General features: G+C 38.6%; 3 protein-coding genes and 1 pseudogene across 3 annotated transcripts; 3 read left to right on the plus strand and 1 right to left on the minus strand.

Annotated features, from left to right (window-relative positions):
• TAAR5 (trace amine associated receptor 5) lies at positions 1 to 1,014 on the plus strand. The gene has a single exon (XM_039240408.1). The coding sequence runs from the start codon at positions 1 to 3 to the stop codon at positions 1,012 to 1,014; it is 1,014 nt and encodes a 337-aa protein (XP_039096339.1).
• Positions 1,015 to 4,869: 3,855 nt separating this feature from the next.
• LOC120237235 lies at positions 4,870 to 5,830 on the minus strand (annotated as a pseudogene).
• Positions 5,831 to 12,924: 7,094 nt separating this feature from the next.
• LOC120237244 (trace amine-associated receptor 6-like) lies at positions 12,925 to 13,950 on the plus strand. Its single transcript, XM_039240444.1, has one exon. It carries the CDS (start codon positions 12,925 to 12,927, stop codon positions 13,948 to 13,950), a length of 1,026 nt encoding a protein of 341 aa, XP_039096375.1.
• Positions 13,951 to 22,001: 8,051 nt separating this feature from the next.
• Positions 22,002 to 23,039, plus strand: LOC120237241 (trace amine-associated receptor 7a-like). Its single transcript, XM_039240441.1, has one exon. The coding sequence runs from the start codon at positions 22,008 to 22,010 to the stop codon at positions 23,037 to 23,039; it is 1,032 nt and encodes a 343-aa protein (XP_039096372.1). The 5' UTR covers positions 22,002 to 22,007.
• The last annotated feature ends 386 nt before the right edge of the window (positions 23,040 to 23,425 follow it).

Genomic DNA, 23,425 nt, shown 5'->3' on the forward strand with positions numbered 1-23,425 from the left:
ATGAGTGCTGTCCTCAACGAAGGTGCTGAAGAACACTCCGCAGCGTTCTGCTACCAGGTGAATGGATCTTGCCCCAGGACAGTCCATCCTCTGGGCATCCGGTTGGCCATCTACCTGGCCGGTGCAGTAGGCATGTTGATTACGGTCCTAGGAAATTTGTTTGTGGTGTTTGCTGTGTCCTACTTCAGAGTGCTTCACACTCCCACTAACTTCTTGCTGCTTTCCTTGGCCCTGGCTGACATGTTTCTGGGTCTGCTAGTGCTGCCTCTCAGTACCGTTCGCTCAGTGGAGAGTTGCTGGTTCCTTGGAGACTTCCTCTGCCGCCTGCATACCTACCTGGATACCCTCTTCTGCCTCACCTCCATCTTCCATCTCTGTTTCATTTCCATTGACCGCCACTGTGCCATCTGTGAGCCCTTGACCTATCCCTCCAAGTTCACAGTCAGGGTGGCCATCAGGTACATCCTGGCAGGATGGGGGATTCCAGCGGCTTACACCGCCTTCTTCCTCTACACAGATGTGGTAGATCATGGGCTCAGTCAATGGCTGGAAGAGATGCCTTGTGTGGGCAGTTGCCAGCTGCTCTTCAATAAGTTTTGGGGCTGGTTAAATTTTCCTATGTTCTTTTTCCCCTGTCTCATCATGATCAGCTTGTACGTGAAGATTTTTGTGGTTGCCATCAGGCAGGCTCAGCAGATCAGCACCTTGAGCAAAAACCTGGCCGGGGCTGCCAAACGTGAAAGAAAAGCTGCCAAGACCCTCGGCATTGCCGTGGGCATATATCTCTTGTGCTGGCTTCCCTTCACCATTGACACGCTGGTTGACAGCCTCCTTAACTTCATCACACCGCCTCTGGTCTTTGACATCTTTATTTGGTTTGCTTACTTCAACTCAGCCTGCAACCCTATCATCTATGTCTTTTCCTACCGGTGGTTCAGAAAGGCACTGAAACTCTGCCTGAGTCGAGAGATCTTCTCACCTCGGACACACGCTATCGATTTGTACCAAGAATGACTTCTTAAACTGAATGCAGGTGAGGGGTAGGTCTTTTTGGGAAGGTTGAGTTCTCCTTGGCCAAGGGGTGTCATGAGTTTGCAGGCATGCTTTTAGGACACCATGGCTTAAGTGGAAGAGAAAAAACAACTTCTTAATTCAGAAAGAAATATAGCAGTCTCTTTATTCAATGCTTCCGTAGTAGAATGTAGGAAAAGGAGAGAATGAAATCAACCAAATATTTAGGGCTACATTAAAATTCTGTGAAAATACTTGACTCCTTGTTTATCACTTCCTTGAGACTCAGGAGATACAGAGGGGGAGAGAAAAGACGGCGAGGTGGAGATTTCTGAGTTCTCACACTGGTTCTGCCTCCTGGCAGTTCTTGGGTGAGACTATTTTGACAACCTTTGAATTTCTCCCCATCTCATTGAGTTTCAGCTAGAAAATTAGGGTTTTGTACTGTTCAGGAACCTGAAACTCAGTTATTGTATAATAATTTAACTTCGGGAAACGCTGTTTGGCATCACTTTCATGATCGTAATCAAGTGTTTGGAGTGTTTCTTTTTCAAAATGTCCCCTTTAGAATTCCTATCTCCCTAACCAGGATTGTAAGCCAGGTTTGCCCACTTCAATGATCACTGAGTAAATGTACTGTATTCTTGAAGGAATATTTTCTCACTTTTCTTTAATAATCGAAACATGGAAATGGTGAAATATTTTGTAAAGTGGTAATGATCTACATCTGGCCATTGTAATATTTCTTCCTTTAAATGGCCATTGTAATATTTCTTCCTTTAAAAAAAAATCACATAAGTTAGATCTACCTCTTTCCAGGGACACCTGGAAAGTATATGATTTTCTTTGGAAAAACAAGTACTTAAGCCACATACTTGTTCAACATTGAACCAAGTGTTTCTTAGGACCTATTACTAATAAAGGCACTGACATCTCCTATGTACATTTTGCCTCTGTTTTCTTCCTAAATCTTCTCCTTGAGGTCTCTAGTAACTCCCACATTTTTTACTATTTTTCAAATTAATAATTTCTGATTTGGAAAACTTATTAGTAAGTTAATTTGAGGTCTCTAAGTACAAATGTATAGATAGATGTAATATAGAAACAAACATAAATTAATCAATCTCCATAAATAAAATGTAATGTTTTATTTTGTCATGGAAGTTAGCTGAAATGAATTCATTTCCTTTTCTTTTTTTTCTTCCTTCCTTCCTTCCTTCCTTCCTTCCTTCCTTCCTTCCTTCCTTCCTTCCTTCCTTCCTTCCTTCTTTTCTTTCTGGCAAGAGAGAACTTCTATTAACTTTATTGTTTTTATCCACTGAGTATGGCACTGTCTGTCCTAGAAGGACACTCTGCTATATCACGAGGTGGAACTCTGCATAAATAGTTTTTATGTGTATATTTAAACAATGTTAAATGGATTTTTGTTGAAACAGGACTTCTCAGAGTCTTTAATATGTCATGTCTAGTGTTATTCCCCAAAAGCAGGATATTGTATGTAGCAATTCCAAATGTGGAAACTTCTCTCCCCTGGAGCACTTCATAGGACCACTCTCTGATAAAACCTCATTTGGGAAATGTTGGCTTAGAAGACAATGAGAATCGGAGGAATCAAAACCTGAGCAAATGAGTGGAGGTAAGAATGCCTCCAAATTAAAATGGAGGATGCCTGGGGAGATGGAGAGAGTGGGGGGAGAGGCTTGAATGCCAGCCTTAGGAAGGTCAAAAGGGTGATTATTCCCTTAGTAGTTGTTTAGTTGCTTTATCTCCATATTTCCTGAATACTCTGTGCTCTTTCTCATTTGCTTTTGTCATGCCATTCCTTCAGCCTGAAAATCCATTTCCATCCTTTCCCTCCTGCAAAAACTCTTATGTCTTAAGACCCAGCTTAAATGCCCCTTCTTTAATATGTCTCCCTGATCTTCCATCTAGAGGCCAGTTCTTTCTTTTGTGCTACTCAAACACACCTTTTATCATTTAAACCTCCATGAATTCCAAACCATAAAAATTGTTGGTATATTTGTTTTTTCTACAAAATATTTTAAGGTTTTTGTTTTGTATTCCTGAAGCACTGAACCAGAACCCAGAACACTAAGTTTTCAAACGTATTTGCAAAATGGATCAGTGAATCAGTGATATAAGGATAAAGGCCCATTGTTTTCAATAATTGTGTGCCTTATATTTTTTTAAATAAATGTTTCATTTTAGAATACTTTAAATTTACAGGAAAGCTGAAAAGATACTTTAGAGTTCCTATATCCTGCACCCCATTTCTGCTATTATTAACATTTTAGATTAGTATTGTAAATTTCTTACAATTAATGAACCAATATGGATATATTATTATTAATGTATCAATAAGTAGTCCATATATTTTTCAGATTTCCTCTGTTTTCCTTTATGTCCTGTCTCTCTTCCAGCTTCCCATTTAGGACACTACATTACATTTAGTTATTATGTCTCTTTATGCCCCTCTAGACCTTGACAGTTTCTTTTACTCCCTTTATTTTTGATGACCTTGACAGTTTTGAGGAGCACTGATCAGTCATTTTGTAAGACAGTCCTCTATGAGGGTTTGTCTGATGGTTTTCTTATGATTCCACTAGGGTTATAGGTTTTGGGGGGAAAAAAGCATTGAAATAACATGTCATTCTCATCACATCATGACAAGGGCACCCTGCTATCAACATGACTTGTCACTATTGATGTTAACCTTAATCTCGTTGAGCTAGTGTTTATCCTTTTAAAATTATCATAGTTAACAATATTGCTTCTTGCCAGAGTTACAGATTCTTAAACATAAAGGTAGGATCCTATTACCATTTTATGTAATCTAGCACTGATTTGGTACAATGGGAGCATGTGGCTTATGTTTCATGAATGAAAAAAGAAGATGAATATGTAAATGTTTTAATTGATGCATATTGCACTTATCTCCTAAGACTAGCAAATTTTCTGTTGAAATTAAGTTTTGTTATAGAAAAAGAAAGAACTAAAGACTGCTTTCAAAAGAGAATCTCCCTGAATGGAGAAGTAATATTCAATGTGTTTAAACAAAGTAGCATAGCATAGAGTGCTATCCATACCAACCACTTACACAGTTTTGAGTAGTAACAGCAGTAACGAGAATAGTAGACCAAGATGTATCCTATCATCATTTCGGGAAGTACAATGGCTTCTGCTTCCTACACTGGGGGAGGAAATAATTTCACAGGATGACAGTAATTTGTCTGGCCATCACAACAGCTTGGTCAAAATAATGTCTGAGTTTGCAAATGCCCCCCGAACCCAGATTCTGATTCTGAATCAGACACAGTGGCTGTGTTAGTCTACACACAATTTATAGATAAATATTTCAGATCTCTCTCCTCAGACATTAAACACAAGACATTTAACTGCTCCTTAAAAGGCTTTCTTGGGAAATTAAGCAAACCAAAAGAAAGCAAGAACCTCGAGAATGTAATTCGTCGGTGAAAGTTTTGACTTGTTGCTAGAGAAAAAGCTTAGTTAGGAAAGGGGAAAGTGGATCAAAGAATGAAGATGTTTACAGTTCACATATCAGAACAAATGGAAGAGTCTGTGATTTAAAAGAAATGAGGGAGAAAAGTATTTTTAGGAATTGGTATATGCTGAGCTCTGAAGTAGTTGCCAAATAAAAATTTAACATTTATTAGTAAAGTGCATGCTTTTGGAGAAGTGACAAGGAAGTTCACATTTAACATGAGTGGAAAATACTGATCCACCCTATTATATTTGAAGAGTAATTTGTTTTCTCCTCATTAACAGTCATAGTTGATTTTTGAAACTCATTTCACTTAGAAATTGTAAAGATTTCTTTAACTTCCTGAGTCCAATTGTTTATGTTTGTTCAGAAAGCAAATTCATGGTGGCTGAACTGTCCTTGAAAACCCAACCATTCACAATTTTTATGGCTTTTTTAAACCATGGGTAAAATAAAACATAAAGGGCTCATGTTTGAGTTATAACAAGAACACCAATAACAGATCTTGTAAGTTTAGGCAGAGGTTATGAGTCTGGTAAAAGAATCAATTAATGAGTATACAGTAACCATGAAATCATAAATGCTACCATAGTGATACCCGGGGTTTTCCCTGCTTTTCACCCTTGGCCACTCTGGATTTATAACTAGCTGATGACAATTCTATTTTGTCCCCAGTATTTTCCAACTTTTTAGCCTGTTGTCTAGCCACAAGAAAAATATTGCTTTAAAGAGTTATTATAACAAAAATAGGTATATAGAAGAATAGAAAATCTATCAACACTCAGATTAACAACTGTCTGACAGCCTCATACACAGCTGAGGGCACTTACTAACTACTCCAGCCCATCACCATAGGCAGCTGTGTAGAGCACGGCACCACTGTATACAAGGGGCAGGAGCCAGGAGATGCCAATGCATATCCCTGACACAGACACCATGAACTTGGTAGGATAGACCAGAGGGTCAGTAACAGCGATGTACCTGTCGATGGAGATGAAGCACAGATGGAAGAGAGACGAGTAACAAAACGCCACATCAAAGCAACTGTGCAGGCTACAAAATCTGGCTCCAAAGTACCAGCAGCTCTCCACAGACCTGACCATGCTGAAGGGTGTGACGGTCACCCCCACCAGAAAGTCAGCACAGGCCAGAGAGGCGATGAGGAAATTGGTTGGAGAGTGCAGCTGCTTGAAATGCAGGATTGAAATCACCACCAAGAGGTTTCCAAAACCAGCAGCACAGCCCCAGACACTGTGTAGAGAATGAACTGGGGTGCGAGCGAGTTGGAGCTTTCATGCAGGATCTGGTCATGGTCATGTTCTGGTAACAGAGCTCTGGGCTGCAGGTGAGGACGAGGTGCTGCTCATGATGGTGCTATTTACATGTGGAGACTTCTGATCTTCTTGATTTTCACAGAGAAAATGAGATTTTACTTTTTAATACATATGAAAAAAAAATCCACAAGGAAGTCTAAGAAATTATCAGATAAGGATCTTTATTTTATTTTTCAATTTTCCATTTTTGTTATAAATCTTTTGATGTCTATAATAAAATTAAAATTATATGATAAAAGATTACTGAGAGTTGATATCAATTAAAAATAATGATTTAATTCCCTTAATTTTAAATTTTTATTTAATATCTTAATTTGATGACATTTCCTTTTAGTCATGCATATCTTTATTTTCTACTTTTTGCATTACTCTTTGCAACAGCCACTGATATGAGATGTAACTGTGGGACTGAAGGATAACCTCTGCTTGTATTTATCTCTATGTTGTCTGACCAGCATCGCTTGACTAAGACATGCAGTCCTTCCAGAAAAATCAATTCATCAGTGGAAAAATCCTTGCATGGAATCCCTATAGTATAACACGTGAACGTGGAAGGTTATTTTCAGCAATGACTTTTAGGAACACTATTCTCTTTTAATATTTTATATACTAGAGAGAGAGAGAGAAAGAGAGAGAGAGAGAGAGAGAGAGAGAAAGAGAGAGAGAGAGACTATGTTTCTGAGAGAGAAAGGGGCAGAGAGACAAGGAAAGGGAGAGATCCCAGGCAGGCTCCGTTCTGTCAGCACAGATTCCAATGCTGCGCTCCATCTTGCAAACTGAACCATGATATCATGACCTGAGCCTAAATCAAGAATTGGACGCTTAACCGACTAACACACCCAAGAGCCCTGATCATTAAAGCCTTTATAACAAATAACTAACAACATTGAATTCTCAAATTAGCATAAATACCTTTCAAAATTGATTGTGAGATAAAAATATTTGTAGATGAACAAAACCCTAGAGTCATCACTGCCACAAAAAAGAAAAAACTAAAGGAGTTTCCAAGGAGGAAAAAAAAATAAATCCCAGAGGAAACACTGTAGTGTGAGAATTCATGACGTGTGCCAGAGTGTCAATATCAGAAAAATAACATAAAAGCTAAAAGTAAAAATGAATGTCTTTTTGACTTAAATTATATACAGAATTTAAATAAATGACAGCACTATCAACAAAAGGTGGCCAAGGCAAATGGAATTAAACTATATCTTGTAATTTATGGCAAGCTTTTGCATTGCCCTGAATTGGTAAAATTATTAACTTATTGGACAATTTTATCAATCAGGGATACATATTAAAACTTCAGTATTCCAACAGAATAATATGTAAGTATAATTTATAATTCATGGGAGAAAAAGAGTGACTAATAAAAACATAATCTAAAGTGAGTCCAGAGTGATAAAAGATCAAAGACAAAATGTGAAGAATGTAAAAAAAAATACTAAGATAGTTGATTTAAACCCAAATGCACCAATGATGATAATAAATATATAAGGATAGTCATTCAAATCGGCAAAAAACTTATTGGCCTGGATTTCAAAATTAAGGGCCAAATATCTGGTTTTATGTGACCCTGGGATTTGGAGAGAATTCAAACAACATAACTGGTCAAGAACTAAAGGGCAGTTTATCTGCCACAAATGTGTTTTCAATATAAGCCTGGACTTAAAATTGAGGTATTTGTGAGATGTTGGCAATTTTCCATGTATTGTGACATGGAAGACAGTATATGAATATGGCATCAAATTTGAAAAAAGGCGCTCCTCTGATTTAATCAAGCATTGCTTCAGGTGAGCTTCTCCAAGCGTCTGCTACAGACAGACTTACTGACGCGGTGAACAGGTCCTACTTCCTACTGCTGATTCTGTCCACTTCTCGGTCCTGTCACTTGTCCACTTCCCAGCCTTCTGGGGGTGTGATTTCTTGGTATTTTCACCTTTCATCCTTGTTCACTTGCTTCTTCCTATTCTCTGAAAAAGTCATATGTTCTTTGTCTTCCCCGAGACTCTTGTTTTTTTGACGAACTTTCAGTCCAAGATTTTCTTTTGCTGGGGTTCTTTTCTTAAATCCCCTCAGCTCCCTCTGCTTCATGCTCTAGTGAGGAGTAGAATTCCTCTTGCTCACTAATGCTCTTCTACCAACAGGGGAATCGTGTCAAACTCAGATCTGACACAAGCTTAAGACTTGATTTTTAAGGGACATTCTCCATAGGATGTCTCTCCACTGTGAAATAGACCATAACAAAAAGATGTATTTATAACAATAATTATCTTTTCAACATGATTATTGCACTTTACTTCTTCAACATCATGTGGGAATGGTTGTCTGTCATAACATATTATAAATATTATTATTGTTGATTATAATGCAAACATACAAAGTCACATATTTATAGGGGAAGATGATATATTCAAAAAATTGTGTTTGGACATTTGCCTATCTATTTGAGGGAAAAAAGTTACATCCATCCTTACACAGATCTGAGTATAAAATACAAAGCCATGAAAATTTAGAAAAAAAATATCGAATATATTCATAGTTTCCAATGGAAAATTTTAGAAGATATACCATAAATTTAATTTTTCCATATAATAAAAAATGTTTAGAAAAGATAAACTTGGAAAAACTCTTTATTGTGCTCTAACTGATTTAGTTGAAATGAGCAAGACAGATTTTTTCTTCAAGCACCTTCACCTCAACAGCCCAGGCCCTTTTCAGAAAAGAAAGAGCTGATGGTCACTAGATTTGAGGAAGTTATGGGCAATATCAAAATTTCCTTGTATTCCAGTATAAGAGTAGGAGAGATAATTGGATGACCACAATAAAGGAGAAAAGAGTGGGGACCTCTGAGATAGGAGTGCCCCATCTCTTCCTCTCTATAGTCTGGATTGAGAAAGGATAAAAACTGACTCACCAGTGCAGTTGGTTGAATACTGGCCCCTTTGAAGGGGATCCATATTCTAATACTTGGAACTTATCCCTGTTAATCCTCTTTGGGAATAAATATTTTTGCAGATGTGATTAAGTTAAAAGTCTTGAGATGGACTAATCTTCCAGGATTGTCTGGGTGGGACCTAAATGCTATCTCAAGTGTCCTTATAGGATAGAAGCACAGAGAGATGACACACACGGAGAAGGCAGTGCGATCACACAGGGAGACCCTGGAGCGTTGGGGACAGAAGCAAAGGAGAGCCAGCAGCCAGCAGAAGCTGGAAGACGCTACGATGGATCCACCCCCAGACCCTCCAGAGGGCGTGAGACTATGTAGGCACCTTGATTTTGGTTCAGAACAACTGATACCATATTTCTGGCCTCCAGAATTCTAAGGAAATAAATTTGTGTTGTGTTAAAACATCAGGTGTGTGGCAACTTCTTACAGTAACCACAGGAAGCTAATAGAGTCAGGTAGGTTTAAGGAGAAAAAGATCCAAGTGCAAGGGAAACTCATTCTCCTTCCTTGGGCAGAACTCGCAGGGCAGAAATGGCTACATAGGCTTTCTGAGCATGTAGCTAGAGACAGTCTCACAGAGCATCTCACTGCTCTGCATGGACAAGACAGTGAAAATTCCTGAGCCCCTGAGGGTGCCATGGAGTCATGACAGGTCCTAGAAACCCCACCAAATGTTCGGCTGCCTGTGATGCCACAACTATGGCTGAATTCTTCTGAGAAAGGCACTGGATTTTGCTGATGAAAGTAAGAATTAAAGGAGCCTTACTGTCACATATGAGGGATGACTGCTCTGTGACAGAACAGGACCAAAGTCCAGAGACCAGGCAGGACATCTTATTGGACATCAGTGTATGTAGATGGCCTCCCAGATCAGATCTCTAATCCACAGAGTCACTGTTGATGGGTGACTGACTCAGAAAGGAAAGTAGAGAGGAAGTTTCTTTCACCTGGAGGTTAGGGAGCTTGGCTCAGAAATGAGGTAAATTTGTAATTGTAGAGCATAGAGAACACAAAATCTGAGGCTAAATTGCTCGCATACAATCCCCAGTTCACCACTTATTGGACGTTAACCCCGGGTAAGTGAATAGCTTGCAGTGATTCTGTAAAATAGTCATGCTGATGTCATGGATTTTTCTTGCATGTGACAATTTCATTAAATTTATTTAAGTTTAATACATATAAAGCACTTAGATATAGCAACTGTTCAAAAGCTGTTTGCTACTGTTATAATGATAGGTGCCTTAACAATAATGAAACAGATTTTGCACACCTGAATCTGTGCCCTGTGATTCACAGAAGATACTTGTGGGTTTCCAGAATTTCGATAATGTTTTAGGAAGCATTTCTGTAAAACATATGAGTTATGATCCAAATTCTAAGAAAATTCATACAAAGATGTTAGGTAGGTGCTCTGCAGTTAGAGTAGGTAGAGAAATACCTGGTGACTATGATGAGACAGAGTTTAAAAGCGAACTTCAGAATGTTTACAATTTCCTGGATGGACACAGGGTAATTAGCAGAGGCTAAGAAGAGACGAAGGATGGAAGAAGGGAAAGAAAACTAGAGAGAAAATGACAGACTACTCTGATGTAGCTCAAATCTCTTAGTCTTAGTTGAGGACATTAAAAAGGTAGGGCCTTGAGACACAGATCTAAGACCCCCAATTAATCTCTTAATTTCAATAAAAATGGCACCTTTTCTTGGAGATAGAGGAGAGACTGATGAGAGTACATTGATGTGAAATCTGAAAAAGCCAAAGCAGCACGCCACTCACTGTGGCATGGATGGTCTGGAACACGTGTAAGAGATCATCAGATTCATAGTCTGGAGGAGGCGATTGTTAAGCACATTATTCAGAGTTTAGGGTTGTGTGTACATCTGTTTTTCCATTAGGAGATAAATGACCATTTCATCCTAGAAGACATCTCCAGACACAACCCTAATCGATTCATGTGGAAATGAGGCAGACTATGTAGTTACTCTGGAATGAGATGCAACCCTGGGAGAAGAGCATGGGAAACCCAAATTGACTGAACTGAAGTTTATCGCATCCCATGATATGCGGGTTTATAAGAAAGTTAAAGATAAGTTACAGAAAAATCCAGAAAACTGTCTTCTGTGGTAGTTAAGATCTTTACCTGCTGATAAGTATGTTTTCTCTACCTCCATGCACTAGTCCCATAGTATAAAATCTAAAGTGATTGTTGGGGTGTACAAAGCTGTGCATAATATCTGAATCGTTACCTGTTCTTTTCATGAATACATTCCATCCATCCTTCTACACCTGGCCCCCACTTTATACCTTCAGTGAATTTTATTTATTCACCCAATTCTAGTAGTTTTTGATGACATTTTTCACTTTACCCTTTTTACAATTTTGACTTGGAGCACAGTGAACTGTTATTGCTATATGTCTGTCTCTCATATCAACATGGATACCCCATTAAGTGCAGGAGATATTTCTTGCTTATTTTTGTATCTTCAAGAGTCTGATACAAATAGATGCTTAATAAACAAACAAATAATACATTCATGAATGATTGGACTGCACGTGAATTTATGGGTATGGTGGGAGGACTTAACACTCCCTGAATCTTCTGATTACTGAAGCATCTTTGCCTTGTCACTCAAAAAGAATGCTCTCAAATGTCACTATGGAGTGTATTGTATGTGATAGACTTTTCAGTAGAGACCTTTCTACCTACAAAGACTTCTTGTATTTTTATTTTGTGAAGAAATTTGTTAAATGTTTATTTATTTTTGAGAGAGAGAAGCACAAATAGGGAAGGGGCAGAGAGAGAGAGGGAGACACAGAATCTGAAGTAAACTCCAGGCTCTGTGCTAGCCATCAGCACAGAGCCCAACGCAGGGCTCGAACCCATGAACCATGTGATCATGACCTGAGCTGAAGTTGGACCCATGAACCATGAGGCCATGAGCTGATCCAAAGTTGGATGCTTAACCAACTGAGCCACCTTGGCTCCCTGCTAAGAATTTTCTTAGTAATGATGAAGTGTTGAATTTTATATAATTTGCTTCATCCCTCAGATATGTTAAAATGGTTAATTGCATCATTTTACTTTCTTTGTTTAAATTTTTTTAATGTTTATTTATTTTTGACAGAAGAGAGAGAGAGCGAGCGAGCAGGGAAGGGCCAGAAAGAGAGGGAGACACAGAATCCGAAGCAGGCTCCAGGTTCTGAGCTGTCAGCACAGAGCCTGACGTGAGGCTCAAACCCATGAACTGTGAAATTATGACCTGTGCTGAAGTTGGCCGCTTAGCCGACTGAGCCACCGAGGCACCCCACATCATTTTACTTTCTAATGTTAAGGCCAAATCCCTTTCTTTGCATCGACTCCAATCATGATGCATTATCATTTTATATATTTAGATTTGGTTTGTTAAGCTTCTGTTCGGGATTTTTGTATTTATGTAAGTGAGGTGTCCTTTTGTTTGTTTTTCACATAGTCTCTGTTGGGTTTTCCTACAGAGGCTATTATATGTCAAAATATGAATTTTAAGCGGAGAATATAAATATAAGTTTCTGCTTTCTGTTCACACCTTGCACTACAGGGACTCCACTTGATTTGGGATGATTTGAGATATGGGATTTGGCTGTGCTTCCTGGGATTTATTTTGTCATTAATGTCACAGACAGTTTTGTGGGGCGTGGTGGTAAAAGGTAACTAATAAAAAACAAGTCACACAATTATCACTAACTGGCAAAAAGGAATATCCCCTACATCAAGAGCAGGTAATGTCAGAATTTTGATAAGTTGATGGACAAAAAAATCTGTGGCAAAAACCAAATTTGTGACAGTCTTACTTGAAGTAAAATCTTATTGGACTTAGAAAAATTGGTTCGATTACATGCTAAACAGTAAAATTTTAAATGATAATAATAGCTAAAATTTATTGAGCATTTAAACTGAATATCATTATTTTCTATGTTATGGGCTTAAAATAAAATGGGTATATGACAGGGCCCAATGATCGTATCTGATAACTACAACAGGGGTATCAGTTAAAAAGATCTTTTCTCTGCCCTAGGAAATAGGAACCTGCTTTATGTTGTGTGACTGGCCAAGGGCAGAACTTCACGTTTACAAGCTCTTGGCGGCAGCACCATGAGCACCAGCTTGTCCCCCACTGCATCCGAGCAGCTCTGCTACCAGAACGTGACCGGGTCCTGCGTGAAAGTTTCCTATTCGCCCGGACCCAGGCTCATTCTCTACATGGTGTTTGGCTCTGGGGCTCTGCTGGCTGTTTTTGGAAACCTCCTGGTGGTGATTTCAATCCTGCATTTCAAGCAGCTGCACTCTCCAACCAATTTCCTCATCGCCTCTCTGGCCTGTGCTGACTTTCTGGTGGGGGTGACCGTCATGCCCTTCAGCATGGTCAGGTCTGTGGAGAGCTGCTGGTACTTTGGAGCCAGATTTTGTAGCCTGCACAGTTGCTTTGATGTGGCGTTTTGTTACTCGTCTCTCATCCATCTGTGCTTCATCTCCATCGACAGGTACATCGCTGTGACTGAGCCTCTGGTCTATCCTACCAAGGTCACGGTGTCTGCGTCAGGGATATGCATCGGCATCTCCTGGATCCTGCCCCTTGTATACAGTGGTGCCGTGTTCTTCACAGGTGCCCATGATGATGGGCTGGAGGAGTTAGTAAGTGCCCTCAGCTGCGTAGGTGGTTGTCATCCACTAATAAATCAATTTTGGATTTTGATAGATTTGCTATTATTTTTCATACCTACTTTTGTAATGATGATTCTGTACAGAAATATTTTTCTTGTGGCTAGAAAACAGGCTATCAAGATTGAAAACATTAGTACCAAAGCAGAAGCATCAGGGCCATACAAAACCAGGGTGAGTAAGAGAGAGAGAAAAGCCGCTAAAACTCTCGGCATCACTGTGGTAGCATTTTTAATCTCATGGTTACCATACATGATTGATTCACTCATTGATGTGTTTTGGGGGTTTATAACACCTTCATATATTTACGAGATACTTTGCTGGTTCGCTTACTATAACTCTGCTGTGAATCCTTTGATCTACGCTTTATTTTACCCTTGGTTTAGGAGAGCAATAAAACTCATTATAAGCGGCCAAGTATTAAAAGACAGCTCATCAACCATAAGTCTGTTTTCTTAATGAACCTAATCCCATATTGAGGAATTTGTTGCTATATTGAGAATGTCCCCAGGCCTGTGGCATGAATCACACAGCATGAAGATGACCCATCCAATCACAAAGGAGAAATAATACCTCCATTTCAGTAGCATAACTTTTATGCCTTTACCTGCTCCGTGAGGTGAACACTTTTACGCACTTGAAAGAAATATGTTTACTAAGAAACGGCTGACATACGTTCATACTTTCTATTTCTTCAAATATGTGCACTTCCCTGCTTTGTCTATTGTTAATTAATTTCCTTTTCAAGGCCTGTTGTCAGGCGTACCTTGGTGTCACCTCAAAGTTCGCCTGGTTCCGTGTTTCCTATGAAAGTCTCGCCGTCCCTGTCATCTCTGGACTCTGCGCACCCGGCTTCCATTTTAAGCAGTTTGTTTCTTGGGTCTGGGTCTTCTGTAGCTCCTAAGGTTCTGTGAGGCTTATTTCAAGCTCAGTACTGGACTCATATTTTATATTTGGGGGGATATTTTGTGGAATAATTCTGAGCAGATGATGCAATTTCCACACCGGTGATTGTCCTTTTATGGGACTGTTTTCTTAACCTGAGGTGAGCTATTTTACCTTTCTGCTATTGTGAACAGCATTGTTCTGTCTTTTTTTTTTTCCCCTATAAATAATATCCAAGGTAGTACCTTGTTCATGACAAAAAGAACAATGCATTGTAAGTTATGGAGTAAGAATGGACTATTTAAGGAGCGATGGTGTGGCATACCGCTTTTTGGAAAAGAATGGTAAGCATCTTGCCTCATATCATTAACAAAATCAAAACTGATATTTCCAGAAATAGAATACTAGTGTTTTTAGATTTTTTATTGTAGGAATCAAGGCTGAACACCTGTATAGATTCAACCACTCAATTTAATACTTTTAACTCAAAGGAAACATAGCCTAGTTAAGGAAAAATTAAAAAGTTAAACTTGGAAAAGTCTTGGCAGCACACAGAGTGAAGGTTAATAGATTTAAACATGTAAAGGCTTTAACCAAACACTAAGACAAGGTTAACACCCGACTGGGCATATGAATAGGTAAATACACAAAGAAAACTATACAGATGTTTAATAAATGCATTATAATGCAAATTCAAAACTGATTTCAAATGCTAATGATTATGTGATAAGGTATCATATATCAAATTGGCAAATATTTGACATTTCAATAATACCCAATATTAGAGTATGGGAAATTGGATACTGTCGTGCAAGTAGAGCATGTTCCCATGCATCTTGGGAGAATATAACTTAGTCTCTCCTTTCTGAAGGAATTAAAATTTTAAGGGGTTCCTGCGTGGCTCAGTTGGTTGAGCATCGGACTTCAGCTCAGGTCATAATCTCATGGCTCGCGAGTTTGAGCCCCATGGTCAGGCTTTGTGCTGACAGCTCAGAGCCTGGAACCTGCTTCAGATTCTGTGTCTCCCTCTTTCTCCATCCCTTCCCAGCTCACACTCTGTCTCTCTCTTTCTGTCTCAAAATAAACATTAAAATTTTTTTTAAAAATTAAAACATAGATGTCACTTGACTCTGTAGCTCCATTTCTAGAAAGTAATGCTAAGAAAAGAGCCATCCAAGAAAGCAAACATGACAATCGCATTCATTGTTTAACTTTTAATTATCAACTGGGAAAAGCCTAAGTCAATATGGGATATATTAAATGAATGATGTTACACCTATATAATAGAACATTATGAAACTGTCAAAAAGTGCTAATGAGTTCTATATAAATTGACATGGAAAAACCCCACAATATATTTTTTGACTAAAATAAAAACGAAACAGAACCAAAAACCTAGATTATAAAACAGTGTATGTAAGATGGCCCCCATATATGTATATTTCCATATGCTTTTTAAAAGTCTACCTTTATGTATAAGGGACAGTGTATGTGTATATGGGGGGAGGGGAGTTACTGTGTCATTTGTCTTTGTCACTGTGGTATTGGTGATGAAATTAAAGTATCAAAATTGACATTACGATTTCACAATCTCTTTTCCTTGAATACTGCAGGTTTGTCGGTTTGCTAGTTTTGATCAAATGAGGATATTCTTTGAGTGCATATCCATAGTATATTTTTTCTTACATAAGGGAACTAAATTGTAGCAGCCTTGGTATATTTTAGGAAGTACCTCTTAAAAGTGGTCAAAGTATCTTCTTAAGAATACATTTTAATGTTATCAAAATGTTTTTAATATTGTTTTGAGGTGCACATTTTCATGGGTCACACTCTGTACCTCTCTTTTTGTGGCTGCTGGATTTGAGTGTAATGACAGGTCTGGAGGCCAGAAAAGGTGTTAGGGGAGGTCCTGAGGAGGGTCTGAACATTACCCCCAGGGAAGACCATTATTGCTTCTGGAAAAAAGGGAGACGGACCTCCTCAGGCAGGAGTGGACCCGCTGCCTCTTCCAGCAGAAAAAGGCTTGTGAGAATTAGAGGGTGGGTGTGATCAGTTGCATCAGGACCTGCCATGTGTCAACATTCTAATCTTTAGAATCTTTATTTCCTAACTGCTGGGAGCCTCACTGGCCTTGCTGGATGACAGTCACAGCGAGGCAGCGTTTGCACAGCTCCTGCCATGGGAAACCAAAACTGGTATCTCCTTCTGCTACTACTGGCTCCTGTTGGAAATGAGGCTGCTGGTATTGATCAGGCCTCACAATATTCCAGATCAGACCGATATTCCCCACACAGGTTCCTCATAAGGAAAAGCATATTCCTGCCTTTTCAAAAGAGACTTCAGATGAAAGCATTGTGGATGACTGTCAAAAGGCTCTTCCTATGGACCTTGCAGATCCAAGACTTACATAATAAAGGGGACAAAGACCATAAGACTTACAATTGAGTCTGGCCCTGAGACAAAGAGCCTAATTTAGAGTTAAGGGCAGATTTCCACCCCCACCCAATTGTTTCTGCTTGGAGCGCCTCCCCCCATCCCCAAGGCATTTGTGATCAAATTTGGAATGACTTATTCTGGCCTAAAAAACACTGATTGCGGGGCACCTGGGTGGCTCAGTCGGTTAAGCGTCCGACTTTGGCTCAGGTCATGATCTCGGGGTTCGTGAGTTCGAGCCCCACATCGGGTTCTGTGCTGGCAGCTCAGAGCCTGGAGCCTGTTTCAGATTCTGTGCCTCCCTCTCTCTCTGCCCCTCCCCTGCTCATGCTCTGTCTCTCTGTTTCAAAAATACACTATTAAAAAATTAAAAAAAAAAAAGAAAATGCTGATTCCACCCTGTGAAGGAACCTATTGAGGAACTTTTTCTTTTGTGGTTATGGGAGCAAACACTGTTTCCTGAAAGACCTGTTTTTCTTGATACTTTGCCTTAAACAAACAAGCTATTGACCCCTGCCCACAAAGAAGTAACTTCACCCTTTTTTGGCTAAAAACATTGTCTTGTATGCTAAAGATAAATTCCTTCCCCATAGGATAAGCATCTAAATCCCCTACCCCAATCACTATTGATAAAGGTTATGCAGGAGTCTTCTACAAATCTATGTTCTGGGAAATTCTTACATATCAAAGAAGTTTGTCATAAAAATCATTGTCTAAGGCAAATGCCACTTCTGTGCCATCCCTCACACACTTAATTATAAAATGAAGTTGAGCCCCAGTCAGAGCAAAGATGGCTGCCTGGTGATCAGAAAGAATCTCGGGCCTTTCTCATCCCTCCCTCGCTGACCCTGTCCATCCATCAGGGACCCCTGGACCCGGCCAGAGCCGGCCTCCGACACCTAACCAGTGCCAGAATTTTAGCAAAAGATGCCCTGGGAGTTTGAGAATTCAGTTTGAACAGAATTCACCAGGCTATAGGATAGGGCCCTGTCTTGGTTCTCATAAACTCAGTCCCATAGCAATGGCACATATGGGACTCTTCCGAGGTACTTAGGGAAGCTTTCAATCCTCCGTGTGGGCCTTGAGTAGAGAATCTAAAGACTTTGAAGCTCATCATTTTCTTTCCTCAGGTTCTCCAGAGCAGCTAAAAGAAACTAACCAATTTATTACACTTCTATTTTAACTAAAATGTGATATGACAGCACATTTTTGGTCACCAGAGCCTTGTCTTCTGCAGACATTTGATCACAGGTATCTACAGATAATAATTCGAGTATATGCTTTGCCACCATTGGTTATGGGCTAACAATTCTCTCTCCACCACTGGAAGTGGGGTCATGAATGCATCAAAGATCCAATTCCAGGAAACCCAGAACCTATTCGGAGAACTCATCTTAAGATTCAATTCCTCTAGAACATAGTTCTTTTTCTCTTTTTAATTTTTTTTAACATTTATTCATTTTTTGAGAGACAGAGTATGAATAGGGGAGGACAAAGAGAGAGGGAGACACAGAATCCAAAGCAGGCTCCAGGCTCTGAGCTTTCAGCACAGAGCCTGACGTGGGGCTCGAACTCATGGACCGTGAGATTGTGACCTGAGCCAAAGTCGGGTGCTTAACTGACGGAGCCACCGAGGTGCCCCTGGAACATAGTTCTTTTATCATTGTATGGAATCAGCCTTTCATTCTAAAGGTATGACCTGTCATGACTGTTACATCATCTGATATTTATATAGTCACAGTGCATTCTTATGATCATTATTTTACTAGTACGTATTTTTTTATTCTTTTTTCCTTTAAACAGTGTGTCTCCTCTAGACAGCAATAGTGGAGATTTGCTATTTTTATGCAGCTGGACAATTTTTATCTACTTATTGGAGAGTTTAATCCATTTATATCTGATGTGAATTTTACATATTTAAGTTAATTCTATCATCTGATATTTGTTTCTCATTTGTTGCTTTTGTATTTTGTTTCTCTGTGGCTCCTTTCTTGCCTTATTTTTGCTAAAATAAAGATTTTAGTTACTATTATTTTCTTCTTTGGGCTTCCTATACATAGAGAGATATAATGTGTAGGTTTAGTAGATTCAATATTTCTAGGATGTCCAATCCTTAAATGTTACTAGGAAAATATAGTGATCCTAAATACATATAGTTAATGGAAGAACATCTATATTCAAATGCTGTAAATGACAAAACTAGAAGGAGAAATGAGCAAATTTACTGTCCTGATCAAATATTTCAGTATCTCTCTCTCTAACTTTTATACATGAAATTTTACACAATTAAAAAAAAAACACAGGTTGTTTTTTTTTTTTTTTTTAGAAATTGACAAGGTGATTCTAAAAGTTGTATGAAACATAAAGACAACAGAATAGTCAAAACAATTTTGGAAAGAACAGCAGAGTGGAAAGCTTACATAATCTGACGTTAATATTTACTATCATGTTTCAGTTAAGACAGTAAGGTATTAACCAAAACACAGAAACAAGAGCAGCAGACTAGAGAGTGCAGAAACAGGTCCACAGGTACATGGTTGATTGATTATTGACAAAAGATTAAACACCGTTCACTGGAAAAAGAATAGTCATTTCAAGAAATACTGCTTGAATTGCTAAATATCCATATACTACTATTATTGCTAGTGCTATTGAATCTCAAATAATAATCATAATAAAATTTCTGACAACATACTTAAATTTAATGACAGGAATTACAAAAGTAAACATTAGGAGTAAAATTACAAGAATTTCAGAAGGAACATAGAAGAAAATAGTTGTGACATTGAGTTAGACAAATGCTTCTCAGATAAAAAACAAAATCGCTAACCATAAAAAAAAAGTTGAACTTCATTAAAATTAAAAACTTTACTCCTCAAAAATACACTCTCAAGAAATTGAAAAGTTCAACATTCAAAACATATATTCAGAAAGGACTTGTACCTAGTCCACTCAATAATAAGAACCCTTAAAACCCAATTAAAAGTGGGCAAAAATGTTAATGAATAGTTCACCAAAGTGGATACATTAATGGTCAAAAATAACATGAACAGATTCTTAAGATCACCATTCATTGCACTAAAAGCATTGTGAGATACTACTAACACTATCTAGAATGTTTAAAATAAAAAGAAATGAGGGGCGCCTGGGTGGCTTAGTCGGTTAAGCGTTCAACTTTCGCTTAGGTCATGATCTCGCATTTCGTGGGTTTGAGCCCCACGTGGGGCTCTGTGCTGACTGCCAGCTCAGAGCCTGGAGCCTGTTTCAGAGTCTGTGACTCCCTCTCTCTCTGACCCTCCCCTGCTCATGCTGTCTCTCTCTCTCTCTCCTGGAAATAAATAAAACATTAAAAAAATTAAAATAAAAAGAAATGCCAATATCGATTTTGAAGAGAACTTGGAGCAATTGGAATGCTCACAGATCGTTTTTGGGCACGTAAAATGGTGCAATTACATTCCAAAACAGTTTACAGTTTCTTGCATAGTTAAATGTATGGTTCCCATATGAGCAATACTACTCCTAGGTATTTCCCAAAAACAAATAAAAACATATGTCTATGCAAAGAATTGTACATCAATGTTTATAGCAAGGCTGTTACTAATAACCCCAAAGTAAACACAATCTAAATGTCTATCAACAGGTATACAGATAAAGTAACTGATTTATTCATGTATTGATTGTTATTTAGCAATAACAATGAACCAATAAATATACCCAATAATGGATGAATCTTCCAGACATTAAGCTGAGAGAAAGAAGGTCCCAGGAGAGCACAGATTGTGTGATTCATTTCTCAAGTGAGTTTAGATGGGACAGACTAATCCGTAGTAGTAGAATGAAGATCACTGGCTGCCTAGGGCAGGAGAAGAGAAATTGGTGAGATCTACTGCAAAAGGCTCAGGGAAGTTGCTGTGGCACCGAAAATGTCTCTATCTTGATTGCGAAGGTGGATCTATTTAGTCTAAGTCGTTAGCCTGAACGCTGTAAAAGTGTAAAGTTTTCAAACATAAATTATCCCTTATAATGAAAAAGCTGGTTTTTACAAATGACCAAATTCATTTATATAAAAAAATATATTTTTCAAAGCCTAAGACTTAGATCTCTTCTAGAGAGCTAAGAGGAAAAAGAAACTTGTCAATGGTAAAATCTAATGTATAATTAAGAATATCCACATTCCAAAGATTCTTTTTCTTTAATAGCTTCCCAACAGTCCCCATGTAGAAACAAACTACCAGACAAACAAAACCAAAAAACCTCAGCCAAAACCTGCTTTTTAGGTGAACATATACTTGCTTTATGTATTTCCATGAAGAAAACACTGTATTTCTATACCCCTATGTTTCCAAATCAGAATTATTAAAATTCAACCTTAGATATTCAAGATTTTAATATATGATTCTGCATTTAACTTCTTTAACACAAACCAACCATGAAAAGAAAAAAGAGCTTATGTGAAGGATCTAGTGACTAACAGGAATAACAAATAAATGGTTCTTACAAAAATGATAATGCAGTCCCAATAATTGGTAAGAATGAACAATATGGCTTTCAAATCCTATACAGAGGTTTTTAAGGACAGGCACTATTTCTATTCTTATTTCTATTTCATGAAAAAGTCATATGTCATCTGGAAATCAGAAGGGTATAAACTTATTTTTAACCTAAGATAATCATTATTTAAATTTTTTTTTTTTTTTTTTTTTTACTTTCTACACCTTGCACAATGGGGATTCAATCTTCAGGGCTCTGGGTATTTGGAATTATTTGGCTACTCTCCTGAGGGGACAGAGTGATTTTGGCATTAATATGGCTCTGATAAATGAGGGGAGGAAAACGTTAATAAAAAGTGGCATTATACATGCATCATGTAACAGCTCTTTGATGACTAATGCTTCTCAGATATGAACTAGTAGGTATTATGGAGAAAATATTTTTGAATTAAACAGCATCTTTTATGTAAAAATGAAAATTAAGTGCTGCTTCATTACAAAGTGAAATCTTTTATGAGGTGAGGACATGAATCCATCACGTGATGGATGAAACATGAAAATAAGGAATGTTACAGACAAAGAAATACGGAAAGAATGTACTGGCAATTACTGGTATATGGTATCTCTCTCTTTTTTTAAAGGATTTTTGGAAACTGAAATGACATCCTTAGCCATAGAAGACAGCTTTCCAGGTATCGGAACAGAATCATGAGCAGTGACTTGCTCCCCCCTGCAGCTGAGCAAATGTGCTTTGAGAACCTGAATGGATCCTGTGTCAAAACTGCCTACTCACCAGGCCCCCGCGTGATTCTCTATGCAGTGTTTGGCTTTGGGGCTGTGCTGACTGTATTTGGAAACCTCTTGGTGATGATTTCGATTCTTCATTTCAAGCAGCTGCACACACCTACAAACTTTCTGATTGTGTCCCTGGCCTGTGCTGACTTCTTGGTGGGGGTGACCGTCATGCCCTTTAGCACAGTGAGGTCTGTGGAGAGCTGCTGGTACTTTGGGGAGAGTTACTGTAAATTTCACTCTTGTTTCGAAGGGTCTTTCTGCTATGCTTCTATCTACCATTTGGGTTTTATTTCTCTCGATAGATATATTGCTGTCACTGACCCTCTGGTCTACCCGACCAGGTTCACAGCTTCTATGTCTGGCTTATGCATTGCCTTCTCCTGGCTCCTTTCAATTATTTATACTTTTTCCCTTCTTGGCACGGGTGCAAATGAAGCTGGCCTGGAGGATCTAGTAAGTGCTCTCACCTGCGTGGGGGGCTGCCAAATAGCAGTGAATCGAAGCTGGGTATTGGTAAATTTCCTATTATTTTTCATACCCACGCTTGTGATGGTCATTGCTTACTCAAAGATTTTCCTCATCGCTAAACAACAGGCTAGAAAAATAGAAAGTATGAGTAGTAAGACTATGAGATCAGCAGACAGCTACGAAGACAGAGTGGCCAAGAGGGAGCGAAAAGCCGCAAAAACCCTGGGAATCGCAGTGGTAGCCTTCCTCATTTCATGGTTGCCGTACTTCATTGATTCAATAATCGATGCCTTCCTGGGTTTCGTCACACCCACATACATTTATGAAATACTGGTTTGGATTGCTTACTATAACTCAGCAATGAACCCCTTAATTTATGCTTTCTTTTATCCTTGGTTTCGAAAGGCCATCAAACTGATTGTCACCGGCAGAGTCTTGAGAGAGAATTCCTCAACAGTAAGTTTATTTTCTGAGTAAGTGTAGGTTATAGATTGAGAATAGGTTCACAATGCACATGGCACTGAAGAAAAAAATGAATCATAACTGTGCGCGAACTTCTCATGTACAATTATTGAAGTAAGCTTCACTTTTGATCCAAGTTCATAGTTCATAGTTCTTTGGTTAATGCAACATTAAAACCCATTTGTGAAGGAAACACCATGGCCTTAGAGCCAGAAGTGCCCAGACTACAAAGCAAACTTTGCCATTTAGCGCCATGATCTTGGGCAGCTTCATTTCCTCTGAGCTTAACTGTATTTCTCCGCTTAATAATCACTCCCTTGTAGGACTTTTCAGAAAGATTAAGATAATAATATAAAGGACCTAGTATATTTTTGTTATTCTAAACCCTGCCTTTGATTACT

This window comes from Hyaena hyaena, unplaced genomic scaffold (genome assembly GCF_003009895.1).
Source record: "Hyaena hyaena isolate Hyena2069 unplaced genomic scaffold, ASM300989v1 scaffold_178, whole genome shotgun sequence".
In the NCBI taxonomy this organism is placed as follows: Eukaryota; Metazoa; Chordata; class Mammalia; order Carnivora; family Hyaenidae; genus Hyaena; species Hyaena hyaena.

What these genes read in the sequence shown, in the direction of transcription:
- TAAR5 (XM_039240408.1), top strand. Translation starts at nt 1, where the DNA reads ATGAGTGCTGTCCTCAACGAAGGTGCTGAAGAACACTCCGCAGCGTTC.
- LOC120237244 (XM_039240444.1), top strand. Translation starts at nt 12,925, where the DNA reads ATGAGCACCAGCTTGTCCCCCACTGCATCCGAGCAGCTCTGCTACCAG.
- LOC120237241 (XM_039240441.1), top strand. Translation starts at nt 22,008, where the DNA reads ATGAGCAGTGACTTGCTCCCCCCTGCAGCTGAGCAAATGTGCTTTGAG.